General features: G+C 43.0%; 1 protein-coding gene across 1 annotated transcript in view; it reads left to right on the top strand.

The window, feature by feature from the left end:
- The window catches only part of CCN4 (cellular communication network factor 4), a 36,136-nt gene extending 10,702 nt beyond the window's left edge, over window positions 1-25,434 (top strand). The window contains exons 2-5 of the mRNA XM_059815323.1: window positions 18,247-18,526; window positions 22,267-22,524; window positions 24,335-24,528; window positions 25,065-25,434. Coding sequence (XP_059671306.1) covers window positions 18,247-18,526; window positions 22,267-22,524; window positions 24,335-24,528; window positions 25,065-25,364 — 1,032 coding nt within the window. The 3' untranslated portion in view covers window positions 25,365-25,434. The remainder of the gene's footprint in view (window positions 1-18,246; window positions 18,527-22,266; window positions 22,525-24,334; window positions 24,529-25,064) is intronic.
- Window positions 25,435-25,640: the final 206 nt, after the last annotated feature.

The raw sequence follows: 25,640 nt of genomic DNA, 5'->3' as shown, positions 1-25,640 counted from the left end.
ATTTGAAGGTGTTGGAGAGGTCAAAGGGTCTTGCCCTTTTGCAGGCATCAGGTACATGTGATGGTTGAACAATAAAACACTAAGCAACTGACTTTGTTGAACTGACAGCATCCGAGAGTTGGCTCAGTGGAACAATTTCTTTTTTGCATCCAGTAAGAACTAAACAACTTAGTTTATGAGCTGTGTGTAGGAGGAGGGATCATGGTATGGTTACAGTGTAGGAACAAGAAATCTAACTGCTATTTTTGGCTCTGCCACAGACATCCTGTCTGCCTTTGGGACAGTCACTTCATCTCTTGGGCCCCAGGTTAAAACAGGGTTATTCAATGATTTCATCCTCGTGAAGGGTGCTGCCTTCCACCACGAGCAATCCCTCCTAGAAGCAGAACATGACATGCTCTGCTTGCTTGTGCAAGTGCCATGTGTGCACTCCCATCCGGAGACCTGATACCTCTAAGTATATCAGCCTTCACATTTACTGCTTGCACCAGTTATTGTAGGTTCGTTCTCTGGCATCTTTTTTATGAAAGCCCTGAATTTCAGTTCTGTTTCCACTGTCTTCAGGGGCAAGAGGATTCATTCTCCAGCATAATTTTCCTATACTAATAACTTCACTCCTTTTCTTTTTTCTTCATGAATTTGTGCCAGGAGGCATTCTTGTTTGCTTGCTTGTAGTTTCCACTGTATTTAATTCCAAATCAATGGTTTTATCCCCAAAGCCTTGTAAAAGCCAAGGACAAATCTATTGGCCTCTCTCTTTTTTATTCCTTCCTCATTTGCAATGTGTCAGCTTTTGTTGGGGGTGGGAAGGAAGGTACAGATGCTTTTTGGGGCTTTCTGTTGCGTCTTAAAACAGGACCTGAGCTTCGAGCATGTCTGGAATAATGTTTGTAATGCAAGCCCAGGCTGACTTGAGAGCTGGCTCCGACCTCTTCTGAGCCCCCTCCTTCCCATCGCCTGAGTTTGCTCTTTTGTGCTGTTTCTGGGCCAGCTCTTCAGGAACAGCCTGTTCCCCTCTTCAGGGACTCATCACCACCCCCTCCTCCTTTTTTATAGCACATGGGACAAGATGCTGCCTGTAGCCATCACTCTGCTGACTGCTGCCCCGCAGCGGTTCTTGCTAAAAGAGCAAATGCCCCTTAGAAAAGTTTTTTGGATTAACCCATCTCTCAAGCCTCACATGGGAGACCTACATGGGTGGTCTTTTCTCCAAGCTCCCCTTGGCTCTCTCTCCCTGTGATCCTGCTGGCTCTTCATCCTTGATGGTCTGCTCAGCCACTGCTATGGGCAGCTAAAACGTGGGTGAGAGAACTCCGTGTTGTTATCCTGTCACCATCAAGGACATACTGTTTCTTGGGGCTACAGCGTGGGGCTGGCCAAGGCAGTTAAACCAATACCAGTGACCCAGTTGCCCATGCACTCGCAGCCTCAGGTGACCTCCTCTTGATATGGGACTCTCGAGCAGGAGATGGGCAAATACCTGCTGCAGAACTGTATTGCGATGCAATGGGCCTCAGCTTACATGAGGGCTTAACCAACTTTATCCAAGTCTTGCAAGCCAAATATTCTGGGCCAAGCCCTGCTGATTTTCAGAAAGGGAAAGAATTACGTTCCTAGACATGAGCTAGCAGCCAAAAGAAGGATCCTTCCCATGCCAGGTCCATAGCTTTTTAAATGTGGCACTCTGTGAAGACCAACACAGACAAGATGTAGCGAAATTGTCCATGACAAGGTAAGGAAACTTGACGACTGTGAGAGAACATTAAGGTGAATATTTTGAATCTGAATTCAAGGTTTTCTTTAAAGAATGCTACTAAGTAGCCAAACTATTAAAAAGAAACTTCTCTTAAATTCAGAGCTGCAGAGAAGATCTCAGCGCATCTGTGGATGGGAATGTCCACATGAACTCCAGTTCAGTACTGAAGAAGCACTGTTTTGGAACAAAACCATTCTTTCATTCCCTTCTCACTAATGTCGAATAAATCTGTATGAGGTATTTGAATAGTAGCCATTCCGAATTATCTTAATGTTACGAATGCACCTGCTGCCTCCTAGGAGTTGCCCTGGCTTTTCAGCCTCTGCCTGTGGAAAGCCCCAGTACTTTTTTGTATCTCTTAATCTCATATTTTTTTGTGGTCTTATTTCCTTTTAATGCTATTAAAGCTTAAGTGATGTACACTCCCTACGGTTTTCACTCATTTTTTGCCAAACTGCTACCTATATGGTTTTTCTGATGCTGTTAAGACCTACTGCATGAAATGGTAGATCAACATCTACCCTGAATTGGGTAATCACCTGAAAAAAAACCAGTATATAGATCTAAATAACTCTTAAAGATGAAAAATAAGATGAAAACGTAGCAGACTGAATGTAAAACCCAGGCATCCTTTTCTGAAAAGCCACTAGAAAAGCAGGCAGTATCTGTTCCCTTCTGGTTTGGGGGGTTAATGGTTGTGGGCTCTGTGATTATGGGGTATGAGACCCTGGTCTGCAAGGATCAGTCCTAAACTCCTGTCTACCACACTGCAGTTTATAGCAGGCTTGAAATTATTAGCTGTTGGCTTACAATATAAGTGTATTTGGAAAAAAACTGTTGTTCCTTCTCATTTTGCATCAGTTTCTCTGTAAAAGGTTTGCTTGTTTGTGTGTTTGTATTTTGTTTCTCCCAATAACTGAGTAGGAAGAATACCCCAAGTGCCATGTGAGTAACAAAACTCAGTTTTTTTTTCTCACCTTCTGATAAAGCCAAATGCGTTTCCTGCCTTTTCCTATTGCTCTGATGAGCTAGAGGGATTTCAGACAATGAATATTGTCCCAGGCTTACACAGTGCATTAACAGACAGTTTCTGTAACAGAAATGGGGTGGGGGGTGGGGGGGAGAAAAGCCCTTGTGTGTTACAATTAAAACACTGAACTCAACTGTTTTCTTGGAAAGCCAATGGAAGCTCTCTGTAGGGTCAGGAAGCTGAGACCAGATCCACACATGTCTTCTAATATCTCTTTATTTTCCTCTACTTTGTGACTAAATCCAAACTGGAACCAATGGGACTTGGACACTCCTGAGGCTGTGAGCTTGGGTGAAAAAATGGAGAAATAGGAAATCGAAATTATAACTTCATAGGGTTATTCAGCCAAGGAGAGTAGGGGAGAGAGGAGAAAAGTGACCTGGAGACCAGGCAAAATGTGGGGGTGTATGCTGAGAGATGGACAGTCATGGGAGGTCTGGTCCACAGTGCTTTGGCTGCTTCTGGCTCAGCTCGACCTTAGGGCCTGGCAGTCATCCTCAAGCCAGTAAATTCCCATTGTGTGAGACTGCCTTGAACCTTGAATAGGCTTTATTTCTTCCTGGTGGCCTGGAAAGAGGATGCTATTGCTGATAAGTGCTGTCGGGCTGCCAGCACACTGGAGCCTGCTCTCTCCCCTCTCTGTAGTTTGTTGCTGCAGAACTTGCACAGTCGAGGTCTTTCTTTTTTGTATTAAACCTCAACTGTTAATCTCCTTGGTAGATTTGAGGAAGAAAAGGACAAGTTAAAAAATGCACTTCTGATTCCAGACTCCACTTTCCTGCTGATACAGCTGTGTGTTTCCTACTCAGTGGCTCAGTAAACAGACAGTTTAACCCTTCAAATCTTGCAGCTGTGTTGCTTCAGCATCACCGGTTTCTCTCCTTAAAGCAAATTTCCCCTCTTATCTCTGTCCAGAGCAGCCTTTTTTTTCTTCCTTCTTTTTTTTGCACATCCCCACACATTTCATATCCTGTTGTGGTTTAACACTTTATTCAAAAAGAACAGGATTTCCTCTTGCTTTTGGTGAAAACACTTCTCTCCTTTGCAACCCCCGCTTTCTGGTGTTGTGTTCGTGGAGGAGAAAGTAATTATACCTTCTAAGTTTAATTCACAGTAATTAATATTCAATCAGTAAATTCCCTGGCAAGGGCATCAGCAGAAGACTGATGTACCAAAATTCTGTAAACAAAGTTTTTATTGCATGAGATGAGAAAGTGTCTACTGGACTTCAGCTTGGGATAAATTACATGCCAAGAGTATTTAAGCCCTTCATACCAGAACAAAACCTTCATCATATCTGTATTTGTTTTCATTCTGGTGTTGTACGGCTATTTAATTGATGGCATTGGTGGTATCACACCCATTGGTGGGGACCTGGCTGCATCTGGCTGTGGTATCCTGAGTGAAACCTCTCTGCTACTGATGTGGAGCTACAAGTATATCCAGGCTGAGGAATATGCTGGCTGTCAGATAATCATTCCTCTTATGTGAACAAAATGGAGAAACCTTGTCTTTTTGCTAAAGTAGATGAGTTGAAGGTGCTCAGCTGTGGAACAGGCTGCCCAGGGAGGTGGTGGAGTCACGATCCCTGGAGGTATTTAAAAGACGTGGGTGAGGCATTTAGGGACATGTTTAGTGGTGGACTTAGCAGTGTTAGGTTTATGGTTGGACTTGATGATCTTAAAGGTCTTTTCCCACCTAAACGATTCTATGATTCTGTGATTTGAAGTCCTCCAGACACCTCTAAAAGTCATATTCAGCAGAATTCACATGCTACAAGCTGAATACAGATTTTTCCATGGGTGAGTGGATAGAAATTTGTTCTTCCCAGGCACATCACCAGCATAGCCACGGGCCTATATCCCGTTTAGCAGCTCTGGCTTTCCTACCTCTCCCTATCCACACTGATATCTTCATAGAGGAACTCTCTTGGGATCTCTCTTGCTCTTCTGTCTGACATCTGCTTTGATGGCAGCTGCATGATCCTCCATGGTCTGGGCAGCTCACAATCTTCACGGTTTGTTTCTTGTAGCAAATAAGAATTACCACCCCTGTTCTGCAGACACAGAGAGGCTAAAAGCTGAGTTGAAAAGCAAAGTCATGCCCTAGTCCTTCAATCTAGAGTTGACCTTGCCTACCTTTAGCAGGCATTTTATCTAGAGTAGTTATCAAGTCCCTTGTGCAGTCAGTGCAATGATCTCCTCCTCTGCCATCAGCAGAGAGGGGCCCAGGTTTTGCATCCAGCAGCTGCGAGCGTACCTAGTAACACAGAGAAGCTGAGGAGAGTGGGGCCTTTTACACATAATCTCAACAGTGCAAAAGATCCCACCGATGTACTGAGTATCTTGCAAATGTGGTAGATGCTTATAACCAAATCCGCAATCTTTTACAGCGCTTGTCAGTGAGTCGGTGATTTGCTTAGGGACATTTTTGGAGTAATTTTGCATAGGCACATGATTGTCAGTGGGTTTTATTTGTTGACTAGCTCTAAATTAAATTGACTGTTCAAATCATCTGACTTTCGATAGTATCAATATTCTTTTAAGGCATTCGTACTTTAGTCATGCTGTTCTGGCTGCTGTTTATCCTTTACAGTGACTACGAGAAGCAAAGAAGATGCACCCATGTGCAATAACAGTGTGGCTACGTGGTCAGCATTAGAAAGGAACTTCCCTTCTCTTAAGCAACTGCTGTTAAAAGCAAGCTGCTTACATTGGCTCGTTTTAGTAGTCTTATTTGTAACTTATGTCTTACTGCATTGGCATCGCCAGGTCCTAATCAAAACTGATCTCCTCCCACTCTCCTCTCCAGCTATGTTCCTAAATAAACGAAAAGGAATATGTCTTGTGAGAGGCATTTTTTCTTTCTTGCCTTTTCTGGGGGAAAGCCGATCAGATATCCTCTTGGTCATGTAAGAACTGAGTAGCTTCTACATTCACTTGGAAGAAAAAAGTTCTTTTTGTGCCTTTAATGGGATGAATTGAGCCTCAAATTGTTGTGTACTCCAAAACTTTGCCCTCCTAATGAACTTGTCTTGAAAACAGCATTTTTCTTCTTTCTTAACAAAGAAGTGGAGCTTGGTTGATTTGTTTGTTGGTTGATCCTGTAGCTCAGGTGAGGTTAATGGCAGCATTCAAAAAATTGATAATAATATAAACACACTTCATGGTTGTCCTTGCTGGTAAAGCTTTGCCTTATTAGATGCTCTCTTTGGAATTGCTTTATTATTTTTTCATTTCACTGAAAGCAATGATGGCGTTGATTTCTAACATGATCCCCAGATAGGTCAGAGTCTCTTACACAGAACTCATTTATGTCAGATGGGTGCCAGCTTTAAGGCATTAGTTTCATACTAGATGGCATTCAGTTTGTGGACTTCCAATGTCCTTTTGCATATCCCTTAGGCTCAGGTACTCTGTGGCATTGCACACCTGACTACCTCTGAGACTGAACGGAGCATCAGGGGAAGAATATCACTAGATCTCACTTTCCTGGATGTCAAAGAAAGAGGATGCGTCATTCCATCCTTCACCTTTTGGTGGACTATAAACTATTTGGGCACGCTTGTCTCTTGTAACAGACCATAAAAAACTCAGCACAGGAGTGTCCTGGATCTGGTACATCTCATGATTGAGTGTACTCAATTTTCAGTCTCCTCCTTTCTGCGTACAAAACCTGTATTCCAATCTATTTCACGGTCTTGACTATTATCTAGAAAAGTTAACAAATTCCAGATTTGTTTACTAGTTTCTTCCATCCTCACAGCTTTAGCCTTCATGATCTCCTGTGTGAAGGGTCTTTGTATACATGTTTTGGTAAGTAATGTCTCTGCTCCACATGTTGAGCTAGTAAATTCCTTTAGTTAGGCTGGGCTTGTTCCAGTGATTTGGGGCAGATAAGCTCAGCAAAGCTTGGGAAAAGGAGGCCTCTAGCTAATCACCACAATCCTGCTGAATGATCTCACTGTAAATTCGGCAAGGTCTTTTGTGCTGATCTCACTTTAACTTCTAATACGAGCTTACTGCAGTTCATCATTTCTCTAGATTATGGTTCACCATGTTTCTGGCTTGCTGTCTACCTGGTGTGCATGGGTGCAGACTCCCTTCCAGCCATGTTCGGAGTGTTCCCATGCGTCTGAACTCATCCAGAGCTTGCAGCTACATTTCTATTGAATTTACTGGATTTATTTAAAAGTGTTTAGTCCTTTTTTGTGTGTGTGCTCTGTTCTGTGGATTTTTGCTTTTTGAGTAAGAAGAAAAACCATCAGTAATGTGTGCTTAGCATTCTGCTGCTTGGTCCTCTTTTTGGACATCAGATATCACCATTGCAAAGGACTTCAGATTTCCTTTTAGAGTTCCTAAATGTCTAATTAAATCCATCGAGGGGTGTTTTAAGAGGCAGTTGTTTGACACTGGTACTCTGTGATATGGCTAAAAGCTTGATACCAGTTTTAGGAAGAAAATAAGAGTAGGAAGATAATGTGTCCCCAGGGAATTCAATACTTCAATTCCTTGAAGAAGTGATTTAAAGCAGCATCTGCTCTGTGCTGTGTATTGTTTTATACTTTTCTTCAGATCCCTGAACATTAAGTAGATTATTTGGATACACGTCTATTTGTGTGAATCAGTTCATAGCACTCGGACAAATGTAATGGGAATATTTTTTAGGATTTTGAAAGAGGCAGAAGGGGCTTACATATATAGTGAAGACAGAAAACTTGACTGTTGGAAGTAGCATAGGCTATGGCACTGTTTCTGGCCCACTGCTGATGTGACAAGATGTCAGTAGAGTTCGATGGGGGAGGAGGTAGAAGGTGATCAGTTCCCTTTTCCTCTTTCTGAAAACATGGGCACTCCGGTTATTTCATGTTCGTGGTTCCACCCCACTCCGACTTAACCATTTCATGTGACTTTAACTTGCAGGGAGGTTTTGTGGTTTGTCTCCTGACTACGTGAGTTTTGCTTCTGCACCCTCAGTGCAACACTCATTCATTTCCTATATATTTTAGCACCCCTACGGTCCTGTTTTCAGAGATTTCCAGGTGCCTGGCACTTGTTCAGAACATCAGTCCAACCTTTTGCTGTCTGGATGCATCCCATCGTCTTCAACTCCTGTTTCCCTTTCTTAATTTAAATACTACTGTTCCTAGCTCAATAAGTTTCTAACACCATAAATACTTCCTTCACCCTCTTCAGTTTTCTCCTGTCAGACTTTGTACACTGTGCACAGTCGCTGATGAGGAGGGTTGCAGCTCTTGACATCTCTTGAGTCTTCCCTATATCTGTCCAAATTAGTGCAACCAAACCCACTTAGCTAATAACTCCTAGATTTTTTTTAAAAAAGTCTTATTGTCATATACAGAGGTTAAGGTTCCTTTACACTGCTGTAGCCTTATAAAAGAAAACTAAGCTCTCTGTATTCACCGTAGCACTATCGGTAACTCCATGTCATCTATACCAATCATGGGACATTGTTTTCCACTTTCTGGTACATCGTGTACTCATTTCTACATGCATGCAGTGAGCACCCATGATTTAGTAGACTCTTGCACAGATGTTTATGGGTATGGAAAGAGTTCAGTGCAATAAGCGCCAGTCCACGATCTTTGGAAGTTTATCTGTTGATTCTCAGGGGATTTCACGGCGGGTAACATCAGCTGAATCTTTCACAATACAGATATGAAAGTATCACAAGGCATCCAAGTATAGTGATATTATTATACGTGTTGAACAAAGGTCAGTGGGGTTTCTGGAGGCTGCGGGGGAGTTTCCGCATCTCTCATCCTTCGCTTAATCTCTAGTTCCCTGATTTGAATGGGACTTGATCTTGGTCAAGGGAGATTTTATTCAGTGGTGAATCCTGCAGCTTCTTCATCTTCCCACTTTCCTGGTAATACTTTCTCCCCTTTTGGATCAAAAGATCTCCTCTAATGTCCTCTCATCATTTGTGAACTCTATATACTGCAGCTCTGCTTTGGCACTTGGCTGGGAAGAGGAGTAAGTGTCACAGTCCAGGAGAAAGGAAGAAGGGGTCACATTGGTTGATCCACATCCTCCCTGCTGAAGCAGAGAAGCTGTCCCCATGCCCTCAGGCTGTCTTTGTTGCAGGAAAGCAAAAGAGAGGATGGAGCCAGAAGTGCAGTAGAGCTAAGCTGAGCCGTGCAGAGTGGTGGAGACCAAGGCGCAAGACGTGCCCTTGCAAGCACAATGCAGCAATTACATGGATGGGGTTTGACATTGCTGGTACTTAGAATTGCAGTATTACCATTGTTCTTTTACACTGCTCAGTGTAAAATCCAATCTGATGACACCCCTCTCGCACTCTGGGTTTTGATGGTTTCCTGATTTGGTTTTCTAGAAACAGCCTCAGGCACTAGTCAGACTCTGGTTGAACATTTGGATTCCATGATTCTGTGAAGAAAAGCTGCTTTCCTCAAAGAAGTATGTCCAGACTATACCCAGATCAGATGACCAGGCTGTGGCAGATATTGACGTAGATGCCTTTGCTTCAAACATACAAGTGCTGCTTTACTGTTCTCTCTGCACACGGAGAACTAACTCACTTCAGATGCTACAAGAGACTTTTGCCATGATTTTGCCCAGAAAAGGTTAGGATAACATACATCATTTCAAGCTGGGTCCTAATGTTCTGCAGTCAGACTCTGAATTAACTTCAGGTCCTCCTAGAGTGTGCAAAAGTCTGGCATCTTCTGTTGGCCCTAAGGATGTTGCTGACCTATATGTCTGCATCCTCTAGCAGCTCTCATAAAATACTATAAGCTACAGTTACCAAAATATGCCATGCTTGGTGCAAAAATATCTTTCCACGATGGCACTCTTTACCTGGAAATGCTGCTGTTTATTCAAAGTTGTAGGCTCCATCTTTTTTTTACTTAACCACAGGGATGGAGCAATGCAGTCTTACAGCTCATCTTTCATTGGGAGTCTTGAAGTGGCTTTGATATAATGATACAACACTACATTAAATGACAGTTATGTTTTTTTGGATGAATCCACACATGCCATGTGTTCCAAAGGGGCCGTTAAAGTAGCAGTAGCAGGAGCTTCTCTTTCCTTCTATTATCTTTAAATCTTCCAGCTACAATATCAGACTCCTGGTATGTTTCCTGTTATCAGGTAAAATAATAATTAGCTGCCAAATAGAGTTTTTGGGTGTCCTCATGATATGAGAGGAGATGGACCTGCGAAATAGAATTCTTTTGACTGTAGTAAATGCACCATTTAACAAAAAGATCAGGTTTTATTTCTCTGTGCCGGAACCAGACTTTAAGTGACACCACTCAGGACTGAACTGAAGAAGATATCTTGTTGGTTGTTTGGGTTTATGGGCATATTCCATATGCAGTTTTGGCAAGGTATGCATTCACAGGCTGCCAGAAATGCTGTTTGTCAGTGCCCTGTGGAGGTCTTTAATCCCACAGCTGAAGATAGAGAATTCGAAGCTTCCCTGGGTGACCTGTCCTGGTGCTGCATTGCTCTTCTAGTGAAGAAGTTGCCTTCCTGGTGTTCAGACTAAACCTCCCCAACTACAAAAAAACTACACAAAAGTGGCTGCTGCCCATTAGTATACCCTCTGCTACCACTGAGAAGAGTGGACTGATACTAGCTCACCCGTTAACCTCTTTGCCAGACTACCCAAGCCCAGCTCCCTCAGCATCTTGTCCTGGGTCATGACCTTTAGGTCTCTGACCACCTTGGTTGCCATCCTCTGGACTGCCAATTTCTTGATATCCCATTTAAAGTGAGGGTTCAAAACTGTAGTCCAAGAAGTGAATTAATCTATTGAGATCTCACCAAGACCAGATTCTTTTCCATATTCTGTCTAAACAAACTATTAAACACTGGCAAGATGAAAGCAAGTAACTAGCCCTTAGTATGGATTTCAAGGAGGAAGACACTTTGACAGTTGGAAAATGAAGTGATTAACTCGGAAAGGCAAAGCTGGGGGAAATAGCAGTGGAAACTTGACATGGAAGGAAAATTGCTCTTTAAAGGAAATAGGGATGCATAACTTCGTCAGTTCATAAGCAACTCTAGGGAAACACAGCTATTAGGTCAAACAAACTGTTTCAGATTTGAGAATTTAAATAACAATGAAATTTTAAAAAGAAAAGTTGTTTAAAGTCAAAATCCTCTGCATTGGAACAGAAACAGAGAATTGTTGATACCTGAAAATGTAGATTTCTAATTTTATTAGAAAAATAATGAAAACCAAGATAATTTTGAAAAATGCTAAGAAATCTGTGCTATCCTGGCCATGGGGAAAAAAAAAAAAAAAAGTGGAGGTTCTTAATTTTACTTACTTTACTTTTTTGCCCAGCTTGGGACAGTGTCCCCAAGGGAGTAAGAGGACAGAAGGTGTCTTCCTTTTGATTTCAAGGCTATGACTGAAAAATAAGAGATAAGCAAATGCAGAACATGGCTAATTGAAAAGTAAAACCTCTGTCAAAGCAGTCTGCTCTTGTCTGGGAGCTGGAACTGTGGTACTGCTTTTGTTACCCAGCTCATGGCTCATATGTCAACATCTTGTTCTGTACAGTTTTAGGATGGTTTGTAAGCCTATGACCTTGGATGGTCCAAACGCACTTTCCACTTTCCTAAAAATGAGGTCTGTCTGCTTGTCCCTTCTGAAGACTTTTCTCATTGCTCCTCCAGATGTTCCCTGTTACTTTTCAAACTCTAGTTCAAGCTAGTTTCACTGGATGAGCTCACTAGCTGCACAAACCAAACATGTGCAGCGCAAGACGAAATGTTCTCAGAGCACAGAAACTATGCTGTTTAATACCCAAATTAGTGGAGTCTGCGGTGGCAGTCTCAATTTGTTAATGATGTCCAAACATTTTTAGGTCACCCTATTCTAAACGAGTGCTACACTTACTGGGACAACACTTACGAAGCATCAGGTTACTTTCTAACAGGGAAGTTCTTTCCCTCTGAACAATCCCTGGAAAAATGTGAAGAAAATGTGACGCCACACTGAGTTTGCCAGTATAAGCAATGTTTTGGCAAAGAGGTAAATGTATGTAATTGTCTAAACTGAGTTAGAAATAACTATTCCAAACATCTGCCTACCTTCTTCTGACAGATACATTTCCCAAAATAAAGTTATGGGAAGTTGATTGTTCATCACTGATAGATCCACAGAAATATTAATAGTTGACTCACTGTGGATATTTTATTTTCTTAGGCTATTGAATTTTATGCTTCAAGCAGAACGTTCCTTTCTGCTCAGCCTACAGTGCACAGCAAGAATAAATCCAGCTGGCATCTGACATCTATAAAGCTGTCTTATATTTTCTGGGTTCAGAGTCTGTTATTTTATATTATGTTCTGGAGATTTCATGTCTGGGATCAATTTTAATGAGGTATCTAGAAGCTCGTGTGTGCTCTGGGGAAGCTGAGCCCTGAATAATCATATTTTCCTCTTACCGCTACGTGCCCTGTGGAATCTGATTTATATCTCTGTCCTGATGCTAGCTCACTTGTCACTAGTATTACCTTGTGATAGTTCATGAGCATTCATAGGGACTTACTTAGGGATTTGTAGCAAGAGTATAAACAGCAAGGAAGTCCTGATGGTACTGTGATTACTGCTGATCTTGCGGTAAGAACTTGCTCTTTGTCAATCCATCCATTTTGGGTGTAATAATAATGCAAATATTCAGCAATATTCAGATCAGAAGTTCCAACTGAGCAAGATCAAGGAACAAACCTCTACCCTGAGGGCCTGGTTTAAGCCCCCTGATGTAAGCCAGGTCCTGTTTCTCATTGCTAATGTGCCCATCTCTCTGACATGCATTGTGAGTTGTTAACCTCTGTCTGTTCTGGGATGATACTAAGCAATGTCTGTGCTTTCCCAGAGATGCAACTGAGGGATGGAAGGGTATGTGGCTTTTTAAATAGATTATTTATGTTTCATTTTGTCTTTTCGCTTTTACTTCTTTATTAAGCCCCAGACACTGCGTTTCCCTGGGAACTGTGCTACGTTAGATTAGCATTAGGATATTTGCAACTCTGTGAGTGTGGATGTGAGTCTCCTGGGGTGCCTTTTAAAATCATTTTGGTTAATGGGAACATGTAAGGTGGTACGTGGTGTTGGAGCTGGCTCTACAGGCGTTTCTGCTTGTGCTATCCAAAGAGTTCAGCCAGTAGGTGGAACCAGGAGAAAGCAGATGTGTCATCTGGCAGAGAGGCAGTAGAAATGCAGGACACTTTCCTGGGAGATGCATCCCCAGGTGTCCACGTAAAGTTGTGTTTTTAACTTCAGTGTCCCTGTTTAGGACAGCTAAACTGCAAAATCTGGAGTTCCTTCTGAACAGTGACAGGCTGATGCTGTCAGGCCTTGGTGCATGAGCTCCCACCGGTAAGGATGTTTGTGTCAGTCTGCAAATCGGCTGATTTGATCCCATAGTAGTAAGGAGGACATTTAATAAAGATTTCCTCACTGGTCGTTTTCTCTTGTGAATGTGTCAGAGATGGAGGACAGGGGATAATCCCGATCACGCTGTATCCCCCAACAATGACATCTGGCATTTGCTCAGAAAGGCAGTATCAGAAATGTAGGTTAAAAATATTCCTGTAATGCGTTCTACTGTGGGAAATTAAAAGGAGTCCACCCAATGGCATGTGCCCTGCAAAACACAGCTTGTGCAGCTAAGAGTGAGCTCAAAAGTCTTTCTTTTTCAGCAAATTACCACCAAGGAGAAAACAGCAGCACTGAAACAGTGAAATCAATACACATGAATATGTTTTTAAGCATCTGTAAGAACTGGAAGCATAGGAATATATTGCAACGCATCTAGGGCTTTGCTGCTTAAGCAAAGCTGGAGGTTTCCTGATGCATTCTGTAGAAGTGCTGCTATACATCTGGCTGGCTTGCAATTTGGACTGTATACACTAATTTCAACACTGTAGCTTGGTGTTTCCAGTTTTCAAAACTAAAACCAACTTACAGTTACAGTATTTTCCAACAAATTGAAAATATACTTTGCCAGTAGGTAGAACATGCTGCTAAAATGCTGCTATCCATTTTGTATATTTCAGACTTGGGTAATAAAACTCATGGCTATTAAAAATACTGAGTTTGTGGCCATGGTAGGCAGTCAGTAATTTTTTATTTTCTCCTTCTCTCCTCTTGAATGTCAATGCAGAAATTAGCTGGAAATTGTTGCTAGTGAAATACTATTCTCTGCAGTTGCAAAAAGAAAGTCACTTTGGAGCTTGCCAAGCATAAATCAGGAATGACTTTAATAGAGAGTTATCAGCCATGGCAGGGTGAGAAAGGCGTCATCTTGTTTTAATGAGAATAGGCTTGTACCTCCAAAAGCAGCAAAATTAAAGCTCATGAATAACTTGTGGTGGAATATTTTCTCCTTAGCATCCAAGATAACAAATCTGCAGACCGCAAGATTGAAGAATAATTATAAAAAACAAGTTAATTACCAGTACCTGGAAAAATTAATTTCCTAGCAGGCTCATTCTTTTATCTTTCTGACATTCAGAAATAAACTTGTCAAATCCCCACCACTGTGCTTTTTGGTGTTAAGTTTCTCTTCACTCTCATTTTGGATTTCTTATAAAACCGTTGTCCTCCTATACATTATATTGACCCTAAAAACATGATTCCTGAAACCTTAACTTACATGAGGGGTTTTTGTTTGTTTGCTCTGTTGTTTTTTTTCTAGTTGAGGATGGCCATTGATGAAGGCCATTACAGTGTGATTTCCTGTTGATAGCACCTGTGGAAAGAGTTGGTTTTATTGTGGTATTTATACAGCATTATTCATGATGTCTTAACCATCATACCTATTAATAAGAAAGTGTCTATATCCCAAAATGCTCTGGGACATTGAAGTAGTAGGGCTGAATGACTTTTCCAAAGGGATATAGATATTCCAGCGATGAGAGCTGACCATAGAGAAAGAAAAGCCAATAATTTTATAAATCTACAGAATAGTTTCTCCCATAGCAAAGCTCGGAGGGACTTGGGAAGGGAGAGAAGGAGGCCCTGGAAGCTGTACAGGTTGTGCACTTGTTCTAGTGTCCAGTGGACAACAGTTGGTTTTTGTTTGGGTGGTGATGGAGGACATGATGCTGCCTCCACCTCTCTGTGCCTTCCCTATTTGTAAAATACGGGAGTCATAGTATTTTGATGCCTGTCTGCACTGATTATTTGAAGATGCTTATGTAGCTCTTCCTATGACTTACTCAGCCATACCACTGGACATTTCAGCCAGCACATCCAAGAACTACAACAGCTAGTCACTATAAGAACACTTGAAAAGCTTCCTTGGCCAGCCCGGGCTTTAGACCTAGAGGAAGGGCTGTTAAATAATTAGCTCTAAATTCCTGTCTATCACAAGCCTCCAAATGGCTCCCAGCTACCCAGTCCTTTACAAGAATTCAGCCTCAGTCCTTCACCTATTAACTAAAGCCATAGGACTAGCAGGGTTCCTCTTTGCTACGTGTGTTGATTCACAGCCACTTTCATATCTACACAGGGTAGAAGCTGTTTGCTTGCTCTTGTTGACAATAGAAACAAGGGACTATGAAGGGATTTACTTACAGGGTTGGGCCATGGCAATTGGCTCTTTAAATAGCTGTGTGACTTTTGCTTGTGTATCTGGATTTGATTATTAAGCACTTTTTTAATGATCAGCAACAAAGTAAATAGGTTTATTGCACTTGAAGAGGCCTCTCTTCTCAAGTGACAGATTATTGCACCTACTTAAATTAGAGTGGAATGAAAAATACTACTATTAAAAGGCCAGGGCTTTTCATTGATCTGAATGTTCCTCTTTTAACAACTTTGGCAGCATCAAGGAGCCTTAAAGTGGGAGTAAATTATATTGGTATGTTTTAGTTTAAACACAAGTTTAAGTGTGATTTTAAGCCAACTTTAAGGCCAACTGTTTGCAAAGGGGGCCTTAATGGAATTGGGAATTATGCCCAGAGCAAACACATTGCCTATTTGGCAGTGATTAGCAATGTGTTAACAATTTAGTGTTCTAAATACAGGGTAACTAATTCCTAAGATACTTAAATACACCTTCAGATACATCAGTAGCAGGTTTAGAAATGTACTTTGATAAAATTTGAGTCTGCTAGCAAGGAAGCTGTAGAAGATAGTAAAAGGGCTTTGTAGAGCTATCCTGATGGATAGCTCATGGGCTGTGGGATCGCAATTCTTGGGGATGCTTTTTCCCCACAAAACCTTGGGTTGGGGCATTTTCTCCATGGAGAGGTGGTGGAGAACCTTTTGTTTGAGACATCTGAAACTGTAAAGAGGACGAAACGCTGGGGAATGTGTAGTACAGTACAAGGTAGCCAGGAATGGATGGGATTGCCTCAGTAATTTCTAGATCTTGACTTTCCTTGTCTGAATTTTGTAGGGTCACACACTTATTCTTTGCAGCCCTCACATCTTGTCACCAGAAAGGGCTTCTGGACCACATGTATCCAAGCAGGTTCATGTCCTGCCTGCTGTTGATAGCCTTTAAATAACCCCATTTGTTTCTGTGCCTGAGCTACTGTGCCCTGCTTGACATCCATGTGCAGCTCAGGTTTTCTGTGCAGTGATGCTGGTAGGAAAGGCACACCTTTTCTTTGTCACTGGGCTGGTTTGCACCCTTCCTGCACCACAAGCATGTCTGGTGTGTTAAATGTCATCCAGAGTTTGCTCTGCAGGGACTGGAGAGTACAGAAGTCAATGAACCTCTGCCCTCTGTGGGTTTTGCTATGAGCTAAGGTACCCCAGCACTCCATTATCTCAGTAATAGTGACATGAATGTGTTTACTGGAGCACCATTGCTGCATTACATGAAATCCTTTTTCTACCTTGATTTACCTTGATCAGATTTTGTATCTGATTATCAGATTTTTAATTAATTTGCAGTTCTGTTTTTTCTTATTTGCCAAGGAAATGGAGATCAGGAAATGGAAACCTGGCAGTATCCTCCCCATAAAACTTTTCCTTCCTTGCTCACCATGCTGGCAAGTATTTGTGCATGGCTAATGGGAGAAACATTAACATTATGAAGCTCCATTTACACTCATCCAACTTACAGGTCCCACAGTGACTCCATGTAGGACAAAAGCATGTGCCAAAAGGCGGAGGTGGAAAATCACTGCAGAAATACTCCAATTGTTTGACTGTGTGGGCCAGGGCAACATCATGGGAACTACAGTATGAGACCTGGAAGAAGCCCATCGCAGGCAACAGACAGACCTGAGAGCCTCATGACTACTTTAGGGTACACAGAGAGCATTTCTGCTAAATATGGTAGTCTGCATACTGTGAAGGATGGATAAGGGTGTTTGTCAGAGTGCTTAGAGGAAATGCATGACTTTTTTTTTTTTTTTTTTATTATTATATTTAATTTTTTAAAAAATGTTATAGCCATGGTGTAGCTTCATTGCTTAGGACTGGGACTCTGTCAGCGAGCTGAACCGCATGTGTGTTGTGTTATAGGGGTGGAGACAAGCAAAATATTTTTCAGACAGAGGTGGGTGAACTTGTGCATCAAGACATTCACAGACAATCAGGCGGATTTTGGTTTCAGAGGTTATCTTTTCCTGTCTCTAATCTCATCCCTATTCAAGTCAAAAGGCTGGGACATTGTAAGACAGCAGTTGTTGTGGTATTAGTGGTATTGCAAGAAGAGACGGAATGGCCAAGGCATCCCCATGAGATCCATGATGGTGTGCTAGGCCTGTGGGGTTCACATCATCCTCACAACACAGAGGTTCATGGCTGGGTGTCTGTGAGGGTGCTGCGCTCCCAGGCCTGCTTCCAGTCCCCTCATGGATTTATGGGATCCCACATCTTGGTTGCAAGACCCACACAAATGTGGATAAACCTGAGGAAGATGAGGCCAAACAGGGCCACATGTCACATGCTTTCACACTGCAACACAATGACCTTTGTCTTGCTCGGTGACCTGAAGGGCAGTGACTGCCGCCTGAGGAAGCCCTTGAGGAGCTCAGGGGCCCTAGAGCCACCTCTCAATGAACACGCACAACAGCTGTGAGGTGGCACAACCCCCTGCAGAGCCAAGCACCACAGGGTGACACAGGCTGGAGACATGTCACACCTTCTTCTCATCTATCAGAGAGGTCATGACATATGTGCCCGTGTTCCTACATGGAGAGAAACCTCTGTTTAGAGAGGAGAGGTCGGAAAAAGGCTGAGTACCAGCAGGCTGGGGCTACGTGGTTTGGGTGCTAGTCCAAGCTGTAGACCATTTGCCCTTGGCTGCTATGTGAAGGGGTTTACAAGAGAGCAGTGACCACTCCTTTTCCATGGCTCTTTGACTTTTATTCCTTGGTTTCCTTGCAGTCTCTTTAGACCTGAGGGGATTTTTGTTGAAGGCTAATCACCACAGGGTTCGCAGACCCCTTTTCTCTGGAACGCTCTCCAAGTTGTGTTTCTTTGTTTGTAGGCCATTGCCCAGACCTCCACCACCATGATCCCCACCATCCCTGCCACGACAGAGATCTACACGCGGACTCAGTACTGTAAGTGGCCATGCAAATGTCCGAAGTCCCCACCTCGGTGCTCGGTAGGTGTCAGCCTGGTCACAGACGGCTGCGACTGCTGCAAGACGTGTGCCAAGCAGCGTGGAGAAAGTTGCACTGAGGCCGACACCTGTGATTTCCACAGGGGCTTGTACTGTGACTACAGCGGAGACAGACCTAGGTACGAAATAGGAGTATGTGCACGTAAGTGATGTACATATATTTTTGACTTAGATATACATTGGCAGCTCCCCTCGGTCTGAGCAATGGCTGAGATTTATCTCATTAGATACCTGACTGTACGCTCATCGACTCCTGCATTCATCTTCCATTTCCTTATAGCTGTCTTCATTCTCAGGGCAGTTGGCTGGATGAGAAATGACATCTGAATTCTTGCTCTTTGAGTTGGCTGCAGCCAAGAGCAAGAGACAACCAGCATTTGAAGGTCTCCAGATTTGCAAGTAGATGATTCTGTATTCCCAGTAACAGGAGGAGGTGCTATAGTGAGTTGGGGATGAAGGAAGGATAGGTATGCAGCTGGCTTTAAAGACAAGCAATATGGGTGTCTACATGAAAACCATGACAGGCACTTTTGGCTTATTCCCAATAGTGGGTTCCCAGGAAGGATAGCATGTGGTATCCTGTCAAGAGGGTCAGGGATGAATCATCTCCCAGCCAAGTTTCTCAGTGACAAATTGAGGTCTGAGACTTAGCCTTACAATGGTTTCTGTCACATTAGCTGCCATGAAACAGAAGGATTTCTTCCTGCCTGTCATAACAAACTCTTGGTGGGATAATTCATGTGACTGGAATGTTTTTATTCAAGAAAAAGAGGAAAAAGAAATTAATTAGTGTTTTGTGTCTCAAGGATACATTCACTCGTTCTGAGATCCAGAACACAGGGGGAACCTGATCCACTTGTACATGTCATAAATGATTGAAAATCATTACTCTGGGAATGATTAAAAGGGAAAGGATCATGAGCACAACCACACAGATAGCTGATCAGAAAGGATGCTGACTGTTTAGCAAATTATTAGAACTTGTTGGTTATGACTTTAGATTCATAAACAGGAAAAAGCCATTTAGAGGGAGGGTCTTCTAGGCTGGAATATAACCATGAATGGGGTACTAACAGAAAATGTAAAGGTGAAAGGAAACCTGGAGGAGAGCTGATTGTGAGATGAATAGATAGAATAACTTATCCACAGGAAAGAGAAAAGATCGCAAAGAGTGGGCTTCAATAAACTTAGAAAATCCGCAGAAGTTTCACAAGGGGCAAGTCTGAGGAGTAAAGGCGTTCAGGGTAGCTAGCAGTTTCTCACAGAAAAGGTACTAGGGGTTGCTGTTCCTCAGCAGAAGGATGGGAAGTGTAGTAAGAAATGAACTTGGCTTTGCATTAGCTTCAGCCACAAAAACCAAGCATGCTGAAAGTGCAGTCTAACCAGATTTTTGTAGGATACAGGCAAAATAACAACAGCAGAAGCTACGTGTAAGGAACCGTAAGCTTAAACAGTGATTTTCAAGATTAGAAAAGATCCAAGGTTAAGAAAAGAGGATATGAGATCATTCAAATATATTGTCTGGTGTGTGCACGGAGCATTCATGGGAGGTCTGTTAGAACAGGTTAGACAAACATCTGTCAAGAATGACATCGTTACAGCTTGCCATGCATTGGGAGAGGAAAACAATGTGGATGCTGTCTCAAAGTTACCTCAGCCGTCCTAGACCTCTTTAAAGACCTTCATGTTGCTTCACGTTTATTTATTTAAATACTTGCTTTCTTAGTTGATTTTTTTTGTTTGTTTTTGTAGTTCTCCCATACATCACAGGCATTCAGTGTTCCTGTGGCAACAGCACTGTGATGTAGGAAGATTGATCCCCAGTTTCCCCAGTGAGGTCTGGAAGGATTCCCAATTTAATGCACTTTCACGTGCCTACTGCCGTGACAATATATCCCCTATTATGTGACATTTATGGCTACATGGTAAGAGGCATTGTGGCATGCACAGATGAGGGCCATGAGAAGTAGGTCTTTCCATGGTTAGGAAGTGAAGCGGTTTGTCTCCGGCTGCCATAGAAAGCTGTGGTCTTCCCCTTGCTTTCAGCATCCAGGTAGATACACATGACAGGATCTGCTGACATGTTCTTTCTCATGCACCAGGTCATACATAGGCTGCATCGCTCCACTCTGAGGACACCAGCTATTGCTCTGACCTCAGGAGGCAAGAGCAGGACTCCTGTTCTCAGTGTTGGGTACTAACTGCTGCAAGGAATTTGCTTTGTAGCTGGATGCCAAAAGCTAGGTCTAGAGAATCCAGTGCATGCAGGACTACAGAAGCAATATAATTTGTGGAAAATAAAGATCCTGAAAGAGCTAGAAACTGGTGTTGGGAAAGGGAACGGGGTGAAACTGTGGGAAATTCAGGCTGTATCTGGACTGGCATGCTGAGGTGTGTCCCAGGATCTGGTCACCCAGACATCAGATAGGAGCTTGGTGGGGGTCACTACAGCTTTTCCTTTGTTGTTGGCTTTTCTCCGCACCGAAGCAGAGACAGCAGGGCGCTGAGCCCACACCCAGGTGGGGAGGCAGGAGTTGTACATGTGGGGCCAGGAACTTTGAAGTGCTCCCAAATCACCTGACTTAGATGCAGATCAGTTCTGCATGAAGGCATTCAACCTCTTTATGTTTGGGGATGTTCTCATGATGAACCTCTTGATGTGTGAGACCTGCAGGAGGCTGAGTTAACACAGTCCAGGAGGGACATGCTGGTAGCAAAATGACAGAAAATACAGCATTTTCTTAAACTGTCATAATCTATGTGCACACGCAGAAGTTTAACTGAACCCTCAGCTCCACCTCCAGCACTGAGATGTCTCGTCAATACAAAAGCTGAAGCATTATCAAAATCAGCGCTGAGCATGAACTGGAGATCTGGATCTGTGCTTCAAATTCCAACAAGTTTCATTTTTGTGCAGAAGAAGGGATTTGTGTTTGATGTTTTCATTTAGCCTGTTCTAAAAATAGGAAGCCTTTGCAGAATTTTAATCCAGCATTTCAATTTGTGTTGGCCCTGAAGCAGCCACATTGCAGCTCCATTTCCGACCAGACTTAAAACTTGAGCAACCTGATCAGTGTGTGCGCACTGCCTCCGTGTGACCAGACAAAAAACTGAAGTTTGACTTTTCCATCAGAGGATTTCTGCCACTGGTTCCAAATAACCGTCCATAACTTTGAAACAAAAACGTTGTTAATTTATACAACTTGTGTCTTATTTCCTGAAACAATGTGATTCCTGTTCATGGGCAAACGAAAAGCTTGATTTTTTGTGATTTTATTTAAAAATATGTATCAAATACTAATTTTCATGGCTTTATAATGTGTTACTTCATTTTCCAAGAAAACTGTTCTGTGATAAAGTAGGCAGGATCTAGTTGCCTAAATATAGGAATCCAGTGCCTTTTTAGGTCCTTCTTTGCTACCTTGGCTGTCCACCCCCTTCTGCTTCAGAAAGGTACAGGTGTTGTGCAGTTTGCAACTCCATGTAGACTTCTGATATGTCCCTGAAAACCTCAAATTTCACTCAATATCTCTTTTAATTACTTTGATTGCTCCCTCGGCGAATAACTTACCAGCATGCCAGGAAATGATTTTTTAAGTGAGCATTCATGGATAAAACTTGTTTTATTCTCTAACTTCTTTTTTCCATGAAGCATTGAAAGATTCTTTTTTTGCTGTGATTCAGAATAAAAACAGTTTCCTATATGGTGTGAGCACATTTGGCTCAGCACCACACTGAACACATTGCCCCACAGCACTGCTGTGTCTCTGCGTTGGCTCTGTTAGCCCAGGGAGCAGCTTGGTAAAGAAACACATCAGCGCTGTTTGTTGCCAGCATTATTTTAATAGTGCTCTGTGTGTCTTTCTTTTTCTTTCCTTTCAGAGATTGTTGGTGCAGGATGTGTCCTCAATGGAGTCAGGTATAACAATGGGGACACATTTCAGCCCAACTGCAAATACAACTGTACATGCATTAACGGGGCTGTGGGCTGTATTCCCATGTGCACAAACTCACGCCCTCCCCTTGTCTGGTGCCCAAACCCAAAGCTGATTAAGATGGCAGGGAAGTGCTGTGAGCAGTGGGTTTGTGATGACTCCAAGAAAATCAGGAAGACGTCTCCACGCCACATCTCCTCTGCAGGTATGGTGGGAGTGATGTGGACCTCTCTGTCATCAGGGAACTGAAGTCAGAGGCTCTGCAACCAAAGTATCAGCTTGTACTGCCAGACCTGGCAGGCATTTAGTCTTTGTGTGAATGAGACACAGAGGCTCCTATATGGCATTTAATGAAGGACGGGACATGCAAAGAGCAGTGATGTGCTTGAACTCCTTAGCAGCAATATGAGATTCATCAAACATACTTGTGTGACAAACATCCCTTTGAAGTACACATCTGCTGGCACTTTGAAGATGTCACGAGTCCTTTTTACTTCCTCTTTTTTTTTCTAGTCTGGGCCCTCTGGAAAACAGAAATAGGCTCAGTTTGAATTGGGACTGAGGATTTATTGCTTTAGTAGTTTGATTTTAAACCCCCTGTATCTTAGTGTCCCAAACTTATACAACACCTTGAAAAGTTATTGTGGTGGCAGTTTCACTGCCTATTTTAAAATTGGTTTAACTTGTCTTTGTGTTAGCATAGCTTTTTAGCAATCCTGGACTGATGACATTACTGAACTACCTTTCAACCTGATGACTATTTGATGTACCACGTAAGGTATTTTCTTTCCCCACACTCATGTTTATGTTGGGGATCATACAGCCCATTGCACACAGGTGGTACCATCTGCCTCAAACATGGTACCAAGTGCTTAGCATGGGTTGACCTTGCCATATGTCACAAATTTATCCTCATAACACCCTACAATGCAATGTAGTGACATTAGCCACATTAGCCCCATTTTACAGACTATCTTACAAAAGCAGAGCTCAAGGAGACATAGGATGCTTGTTGTAGACCAGGATTTTGGTTCTTTGACAGTAGGGTTTTTTCCCCAATCCTTGGTCTGTGTTTTTGTTGCATAAAATGAGGCCTCGGTCTCCATTTTGTTGGTTAAAAACACCATAGTTTAGCCCTCACTTCTGTCCCTGGTAGCTTTGAACTGTGAGGTAGGTCCAAATTCAAAACATCTACTACTGAAATTGGCCTTATGTCTTCATGGCCTGTGTCCCAAAATGGGCATAACACAGCTTTCCTTGCCTGGCTTTTTGTCTTGTAAGTAGAAGTCTTATAGAAGTGAGGCTAACATTAATAACATTTAATATAATAATTAATATAATAATAAATGTAATAGTGAGAAAGCTCAATGCAGCAGAGTTTCTATCAGAGTTTTGCCTGTGGGCTGTACTGTGAGTTGCAGACCAGTGGGAACTTTGGCCAAGGCTGTGAAGGAACCTGAACGGAGGTTGTCAGCTGCTTTCAAAACAGAGCCCGCCCTTTCTCCAAGTGGCTGCCGAGCTCCCTGAGAGCTATTCAGGCTGCTCTTCCTCCCAGTGAAAGGCTGTGGCTGCTTTCCAAGCCCCTCGGCCATCCAGCAAAGACTATCAACCACTTTCTGCTACCGGGAATCAATTGAATGGTCTCAGAAATAAACCTTCACGGTGAGATCAGATCTCATCCCTTTTCTGCACCGGCCGGCGCAGGCTTCTGTAATTAAGTGTTGGTATTGTGGCAGCACTTGGGGGTCCCAGACAAGGACTCCCTTGTGCGAGGCTGCGAAGGGAAATAAAGAAATGAGCCCTGGCCCTGAGCGCTCGCAGCACTGGAGGGTCTGACACAAGTAGGTCAACGGCAAAGGGGGGTGGGATGAGGAGGTTCGCAGGAATGCTGAGCCACTTTGCTGTGATTTAATCATTTGGGTTAGTGGCCTGAATGTGCAATGAGCTGGGGAGAGGGTGTTTAATATGGAAAGCTGCCCCAGCTGAATAATGTGGGGTTAATCTGGTCTCTGCAGCCTACGAGGGAGAGGATGAAGCCTGGCAGAAGAACTGCATCGTTCACACCTCATCCTGGAGTCCCTGCTCAAAGACCTGTGGGCTGGGCATCTCCACCAGGATTTCCAACGACAACGACCAGTGCCGGCTCCTGAAGGAAAGCCGCCTGTGCAACATGCGGCCCTGTGAGGTGGATATGACCAAGCACATTAAGGTGGGGACTGTTTCTCCACGTGCCCCTTAGGCTTTGCCTGGACACAGGGTCAGCCTTTGCTTGGCAGTGTTCAGGCCTCTGAGGGCTGCACTTCTGATCTTGGAGGCTCTTGGAAAATACATGTGGACTCACTGTGCTGCAGAGAGGTCAAAAATGTGTCCTCCCTGTGCTTCCACACACCAGTATGAACACCTTCCCCGGAAAGCTTTAATTCCAGCCCAAAGGTCCTTGCAAGGAAAGGCAAGCCAAGTCCACTGTGCTTTCTGCTAGTTCAGACAGACTTGTGACTCGGCTAGTGGAAAAGCGATGGTGCACTGTTCATCATGACTATGAACTGTATTTTGCAAGTATCCTACTTGCAGCTTCTAGCTTCATATGTCCAAATGTGTAAATCTGTCACACCCTCTAGACCAGGGCTGTAAAATGCTTCCTAACACCTTCAAAATCCTTTAAATATTGAGAAGATTGTTTGCATGTCCTACCTGTATCAGCAATGAATATTAATCTGTCTCTTTTTCTGTTCTTCTCTGATTTAGCCTGGAAAGAAGTGCTTGGCTGTCTACAGGGCCAACGAACCAATGAACTACACCATCTCAGGATGCGTGAGCAAAAGTCCATATAGACCCAAATATTGTGGCATCTGCACAGACAACAGGTGCTGCACACCCTACAAGTCCAAGACTATTGAAGTGAGGTTTCAGTGCCCAGATGGAACTGAGTTTTCCTGGAAAATCATGTGGATCAATGCTTGTTTTTGCAACCTGAACTGCAAGAACCCCAACGACATCTTTGCCGACTTGGCTCATTACCACGATTACTCTGAGATTGCTAATTAAATTGGCTGAATGCTGGAATTGCCCCATTGCTCTGATTTTACAGAGGTTTTAAAATAAAAGGAGAATCTTTCATCCACTGCCAATGTACAATTTGTTTTTTCCTGAGTTAGGATGTTAAATCTCCCTCTTTTGCCACACTGTTTTTGGAGAGGCCTTGAACAAGCAGGATTTTCAACTCTAATAGACCTCCATCCATTAACAGCAATTCCTCTGGCATTCCTCTATGCCCAGATTCCAGGACTTAAATGACAGTCCTGATGGCACTGCCATTTATTA

The sequence above is a fragment of the Gavia stellata genome, chromosome 3, assembly GCF_030936135.1.
Source record: "Gavia stellata isolate bGavSte3 chromosome 3, bGavSte3.hap2, whole genome shotgun sequence".
In the NCBI taxonomy this organism is placed as follows: Eukaryota; Metazoa; Chordata; class Aves; order Gaviiformes; family Gaviidae; genus Gavia; species Gavia stellata.
Note: the sequence above shows the minus strand (reverse complement) of the source record. Positions and strands in the feature narration are given on the sequence as shown.